The sequence below is a fragment of the Canis lupus genome, chromosome 20, assembly GCF_003254725.2.
Source record: "Canis lupus dingo isolate Sandy chromosome 20, ASM325472v2, whole genome shotgun sequence".
Classification (NCBI taxonomy): domain Eukaryota; kingdom Metazoa; phylum Chordata; class Mammalia; order Carnivora; family Canidae; genus Canis; species Canis lupus.
This window is the reverse complement of record NC_064262.1, coordinates 6198733-6205801: the sequence shown is the minus strand read 5'-3', so window position 1 is coordinate 6205801 and position 7069 is coordinate 6198733. Positions and strand designations below refer to the sequence as shown.

At 45.7% G+C, this 7069-nt stretch overlaps 1 protein-coding gene across 2 annotated transcripts in view; it reads left to right on the top strand.

Moving 5' to 3' along the window:
* The first annotated feature begins 4688 nt into the window (after positions 1-4688).
* The window catches only part of MKRN2 (makorin ring finger protein 2), a 29878-nt gene continuing 27497 nt past the window's right edge, over positions 4689-7069 (top strand). Inside the window, exons 1-2 of one of the 2 annotated variants that reach the window (XM_025449473.3) lie at positions 4689-4843; positions 5510-5740. In XM_025449473.3, coding sequence (XP_025305258.1) covers positions 5727-5740 — 14 coding nt within the window. In that variant the 5' untranslated portion in view covers positions 4689-4843; positions 5510-5726. The remainder of the gene's footprint in view (positions 4844-5509; positions 5741-7069) is intronic. The other variant, XM_025449466.3, reaches the window with a different exon arrangement.

Sequence of the window (7069 nt, the reverse complement as noted above, 5' to 3'; positions counted from 1 at the left end):
CCATCCTGATGAAAGAAATTACTAGCATTCTTAGAAATACCTTTCAAAAAAAAAAGAAAGAAAGAAGTACCTTTCATACACGTGTCTTACACATACAGTAGTGTAGTAAATACTGATGTAGCACCATCGTGATTCGCATATGCAACTAGCACAAAGAGGGACATTTCTTAGTCATATGTGTTGGCAAACAGAAAATTTAGCAATCTTACATTTGTTTGAAACTAAAAACAAAGCTTCAAAATATATAAATCAAATGTAAGCTAAACTAAAAGAATAGACAATTCTACAGTGGGATTATACTAGAAATGGAAATCAATCAATAAGAAGAAGATGACTAGAAAATCCTCAGTAGTTTAGAAATTAAGCAACACACTTCTAAATAACTTATAGGTCAAAGAATAAATAACAATGGGAATAAGGAGATATTTTGAACTAAATGGTAAGGAAAATATGACATAAAAACTCGTGAAATACAACTAAAAGCTGCTTAGAGGGAATAGTATAGCTTTAAATACATAAAAAAGAACTTTTGAAAATTTGTAATCTAGGGGCACCTGGGTGGCTCAGTTCGTTCAGCATCTACCTTCAGCTCAGGTCATGATTGCAGGGTCCTGGGATCAAGCCCCACATCTGGCTCCCTGCTCAGTGAGGAATCTGCTTTTTCCTCTCTCCCTCTGTGCGCTCTCTCTCTCTCTCTCTAATAAACAAATAAATCTTAAAAAAAAAAAAAGAAAATTTGTAATCTAAGCTTCCATCTCAAGAAGATAGAAAATGAGCAATTTGTGCCTGCTTCGGCAGCACATATACTAAAATGAGCAATTTGGCTGCAAAGAACACGGGAAAAGGAAATAGTAAAGATATAAGCAGAAATCAGTGAAATAGAAGACACATTTACAGTAGTGAAAATGAGCAAGGCTAAAAGGTGTTCATTGAAAAGATTAATAAAAATTGATAAACATCTAGTCTGATTTTTAAAAAGAGATAAAACATTAATATTAGTATCAATAGTGAAAAGGAGACATTATTATAGATCTAATGGACATTTTTTAAAAAAGATATGAACAACTCCATGAAAATAAATTCAACAACTTAGATGAAATGGACTGATTATGGTTTGGGCAGAGGAGCTTTCCAAACCTGTCACACAGAGAGAAAATCTGGAGTCCTATATGTAATACAGCAATTAAATCTTTAATCAAATATTGTCCTATAAACTGCGGGTTGAGATGGTTTCAGTGGTAAATTCTTCCAAATACTTTTTTTTAATTCTCCATTTTATTTTTTTAAAAGATTTTATTTATTTATTCATGAGAGACACAGAGAAGGCAGAGACATAGGCAGAGGGAGAAGCAGACTCCTCGCAGGGAGCCCAATGTGGGACTCGATCTGGGACTCCAGGATCACACCCTGAGCCCAAGGCAGATACTCAACCACTGAGCCACCAGGCATCCCTCTTCCAAATATTTAAGGAAAAAATTAATACCTATATTACACAGACTTTTCCAGAGATAAGAGAAGAGAGAGGCCACTGAATTCATTTTATGCATATTTCAAATACTGAGACCTGACATGGACATTACTAGAAAGGAACACTACAGACCAATATCTCTCAAAAAAAGGATGCAGAACTCCTAAACACAGTATTGGTGGCACCTGGGTGGCTCTGTGGTTGAGCATCTGCCTTTGGCTCAGGCTGTGATCCCAGGGTCCTGGGATCGAGTCCATCAGGCTCCCCAGGGGAGTCTGCTTCTCCCTCTAACTATAACTCTGCCTCTCATGAATAAATGAATAAAACCTTAAAAAAAAAACTCCTAAACACAATATTAACAAATAACATCTGATGATTTATAGAAAGAATAATATGGCAAGTGGTGTTTGTCTAAGGAATTCAAGGTTGGTTTAATATTTAAATATTGGTCAATATAATTTAACACAGAAGAAATGATAAAACAATATGGTTTTCTCAATAGATGGGGAAAAAAGATTAAAAAAATTTAAAAAAATATTTTATTTATTTATTCACGACAGACACAGAGAGAAAGAGAGAAGCAGAGATACAGGCAGAGGAAGAAGCAGGCTCCATGCAGGGAGCCCGACGTGGGACTCGATCCCGGGTCCCCAGGATCACACCCCGGGGGTTAAGGTGGTGCTAAACCACTGGGCCACCGGGGCTGCCTGAAAAAAAACGATTTTGATTTAAAAGAAAGACACATTCATAATTAAAAAAAAAAAAAACTCTAAGAAAACTTGAAAGAGAAATAACTTCCTTAATTTGAAAATGACTTCAAAAACTCTTGGGCTACCATTTTAATTAATGGTGAAATATTAAAAACTTTCCCAGAATTCAGGAACAAGAGAACGATATCGACTATTACCACTTCTATTTAAGGTTACACCGAAGGTTCTCAATAGTGCCCTAAGGCAAGAAAAAAAATACAAGATATAAAGATTGAAAACTGTCATTCTTTGCTGATGGCATGATTGTGTGTGTAGAAAATCCAAAACAATGAACAAACAACATGCTAGAATTAATAAATGAATTTGGCATGGGGCAAGCAACAAACAATTAGGACATTTTTTTAAAAAGCATTTAAAATAGCACAAAAGGGTTGCCTGGGTGGCTTAGTTGGTTAAGTGTCTCCCTTCAGCTCAAGTCATGATCCAGGTCTCCTGGGATGAAGCCAGTAGCAGGCTCCCCACTGAGGAAAGCCTGCTACTGCTCCCTTTTCTCCCTTTTCTCCTGGCTCCTGCTCTCTCTCTTCCTATCTCTCTCTCTCTCTCAAATAAGTAAAATCTTTTATTTATTTTTTATTTTTTAGATTTTTTAAAAAATTTATTCATAGAGACAGAGAGAGAGAGGCAGAGACACAGGCAGAGGGAGAAGCAGGCTCCATGCAGGGAGCCTGACGTGGGACTTGATCCAGGGTCTCCAGGATCACGCCCTGGGCTGCAGGCGGCGCTAAACCGCTGCGCCACCAGGGCTGCCCTAAATAAAATCTTTTAATAAAATAGCATCAAAAAACTCATCCAGATACCTAGGAATAAATCTAATAAAAGTCATTGAAGACCTGCACACTGAATTTTGCAATATGCTTCCTAAATTTCTAAGACAATTTCAAGTTTTAAGTAAGTGGAAGTATATATCATGCTCATTCATTGGAAGATTTAATATTTTTACAGCAAAGTGAAAGAAAGAATAATATACAACTATATACAACAACACAGATCTCATAGACATGATGTTGGCCAAAAAGTAGACAGGCAAAAGGGGTGTCTAGGTGGTTCAGTTGGTTACACATCGCCTTTGGCTCAGGTCAAGATCCCAGGGTCTTGGGATTAAGCTCCACATGGGGCTCGCAGCTCAGCGGGGAGACCTCTCCCTCTCCTCTGCCTCTTCTCTGGCTTGTTTGCTCACATGGTTTCTCTCACTCACTCTTTCTCAAATAAATAAATAAATAAAAAGACAAAAGACTGCATATTGAATGATACCATTTATATCAAGATCAAGATCAATTGAAACTAGTGGTGTTGACAAAGGTGAAAACAAGCAGTTACCTTTGGGAGGTATTGACTGAGAAAGCACGTAAGTGAGCCCTCTGCGGTATAGACAATGTTCTTCATTTTGATCTGATGAATTTATGAGTGTATACACATGTGAAAAAATCTAGGCATACGTGTGTTTTGCGCATTTTATACTGTTCTATCTCAACGTTTAAAAATTTTTAAAGGAATTTTTTTTAAAGCAATGGGAAACCATTGAAAGGGTTAAAGGAGCTCAGTGACACGATCCTATTTAATGTTTTAAAAATACGTTTTGGGGACGTCTGGGTGGCTCAGTCGTTGCGCATCTGCCTTCAGCTCAGGTCCTGATCCCGGGGTCCTGGGATCGAGGCCTGCACCAGGCTTCTTGCAGGGAGCCTGCTTCTCCCTCTGCCTGTGTTTCTGCTTCTCTGTGTGTGTGTGTGTGTGTCTCTCATGATTAATTTATTTTAAAAATACGTCTTGTTACAAGAAAAATATAAATACGTCTTGAGCAAAAACCTATTGGAAGAGGGCGGGAGCAGAAGCAGGACAACCAGGTAAGAGGCTGTGTGACCTCCTGGGCCTAGGCTAGAAGGGATGGCTGCTTGCGGTGGAACCGGGAGACGGGGGACGCCGAGCTGGCGCACCGGAGGGAGGGGTGGAGCAGACCTAAAGGATGTAGAGGAGCAGAGGGAAGGTCCCACGTAGCTTTTTGGGTATCCACCATAGGAAATGGAAGACGAACAGCAGAGGAATGCCGGGGGCGGGGGGGCGGGTGCGTAAAATGAACTAAAACTTGGGAGTGGGAGACCTTGGAAAAGATCAAACTGCGAGCGAGCCACGGAATTCCTTAAGGGGGAGGCGAGGTCTGCGGGGAGCAGCGGGGGCGAGCCTGAGAAACGGGCTCAAGGCTGCAAGTTTGGATTCGCAGGTCTGGGAGAGGCGGGAGAGGAGTGAGGCGTCCGTGAGGACCCGACCGGGGCGGCGCGTAGGGACCCCCACAGGGATAAAGACTGCGGGGACTCGGGTGCCCGCCAGGCAGGCGCCGCCCGGGGGCCTCGGAAACGCCTGACCCCGAGCGCGGGGCTGCGGGGCCGGCCGGGCCTCAGCCCCCCAGGCGGAACCAATTATGACGGCGACCAGGTTTCCCGCCGGCGCTACACGGTGCCACACGGGAGGGGCGGCGCGCGCCGGCGTGACGCGGCCGCGCGGGATGGGCAGGGCCGACGCCGAGGCGGCGACGGCGGCGAGCGCTGGACGAGGCTGGGACGCGGGGGCCCTCACGCCCGACCACCATGAGCACCAAGCAGGTCACTTGCAGGTCAGTGCGCGGCGCCGGGGGCGGCCGGGCCCCTTGGCTTCCCCTCGCCCGCTCGGCACAGCCCCCCGCTCCGCGCCGGGCCTTGGGCGGCCTTGGGCAGCCAGCGCACCCCGCTTCCCCGCCAGGGAAACTGAGGCTGGAGCGGATTCTCGCCAAGTTGCCCAGCGGGTCGCGGCGCGCTGCGGCGGGACCCGGGCGGCCGGCCTGCGGGGGGCGGCGTGTTGGGGCGGAGATCCGCGGGCGGCGCGGGCGCGGGGGCCTGGGGGCCGGGGGGCCGGCGGGGCGTGCGCGGCGCTGGGGCCCGCGGCGGGGGCGGGCGCGGGCGCGGGGGCGGGGCTCCGGGGCTTGGAGTTCAGCGGGAAGGGGAGATGGGGGCCGGGGAAGGGGAAGCTCAGTGGCCGTTTGCAGACGGGGACGCCGCGCAGGGAGTGGTCGTCGACCGATGACCAAGGGCCCCGAAGGAGCTGGGGCCCGAGGTGGGCTTGTTCCCCGGGAGGTTTTGGAACTCCGGTGCCGCCTGCTCGTGCGGGGAGTCGGCAAGCGAGGATTCGGTGCGGGAGATGATCATGGCGGGTGGCGTTCGTTGCGAGCCTGTTTCCAGGTGCTCGGTACGCGTTGTCGCCGCACTTGGCACGGCTGCCGGGCAGATAGGATGCCCCTTTACAGTGCAGGACGTCCAGACGGAAAGAAATTAAGCGATACTCTTAGCGAGACAGCCATTGACGAGGAGAAATACCGCGACGACGGATGCAGGCGGTAGAAAATCCAGAGCCGGAGGCCGCACCGTGACTGCTGCGAGGCAATAAGAGCCTGGTTGTGTAACACCCTCGTCCCTCGCGAACCTGTGGCTCCTCCCTACTGGGTTCCTAGTCTTACGGAACTGATGCTACTTGGAGAGTACACGTTTTATTTTAATAATTAATCGGTTTCGGTAAAACCTGTGTGGGAAACATTGCCCCTCCCCCCCCCCAAACCCCAGTCGTATGGTTTGATTATGTAATAAACAGTTTATCATCTATGTGGTTACTTCTCTTGATTAGCATGAATAATTGAGAAGGGACTATGTAGAAAGTTCTCTGTTAGTATTAGCATATATTAACTGTTCAGTTTATCCAAAGCCCTGGTGGCCTATAGGAAGCAGTTGTCAGGAATTTGCACTTAGTGTCTATAGAAAGTAATTTCACTAGGTTTTTTTTTTTTAATACTTTATTTAGGGGGGGGTTGAAAATTTTTAAAAAATTATTTGTTCATGAGAGACACACACAGAGGCAGAGACACAGGCAGAGGGAGAAGCAGGCTCCATGCAGGGATCCCGATGTGGGACTCGATCCCGGGTCTCCAGGATCATGCCCTGAGCCGACGGCAGCGCAACCGCTGAGCCACCCAGGGATCCCCCTCACTAGGTTATTTTTGTGCTAGAAGATCTTTTGTGAAGACCTACGTGTGATCTTTGTGTGTGTGTGTGTGATCATTTTTATTTGTATGAAGCAAGTGTTCTGAGTAATTGTATAGTAAATTCTGGTTACTCCTCTTAAAATGTGTCCACAAAAGAAGAGCACACATTTTGGTGATGCTTTATAAGTGAATCTCAACTCTTGTGTGCTATCTAGTTTTACAGACAATAAATCTTATGTTCAGAAGGACTTGAGACTTCATATCTAAATGCAGAAACAAAAACTTAAATCAGGATCATTTTGGCTTTCTCTTTCTGCATTGGGAGATGGCGTAACCTGAAGACTTTTAAATCAGTGGTTCCCAAAAAGGGGGACTCCTGCAGGATGTTGTTGCACATAAAGTCAAGATTGGGTTGGAATGTTGCAAAGGGATCATTACTTCTGTTTAAGTACTGTTGTTTGGTGGGGCCCGTACAATGTACTGAGTGCTCCAGCCATTTCAGGTGTAACCCAGTAATCCTCACTGTTCCACAGATTGTGAAACTGAGGCTCAGCACTGAAGTGATTGCTCCAGGTCATTCAGCTTCTAAGTGGCCAACGTGTGGCATCAGTGTCTATACTTTGACTGGATGGCCTCCAAATAAACTTGGGAGTTGCCAAAGTTTCTTCACTGCAGGAATTTTTAAAGCTCTTCACATGTGCATATGAAAGGAAAATGTGTGCAAAACCATAGAAAGTAAAAGAAGTTTACTTGCAAAAGGGTGTGAAGGAGTCAAATTTCACAAGGATTGCCTCACTAAATAAAAAACAGAACACTTTTTTTTTTTTTTTT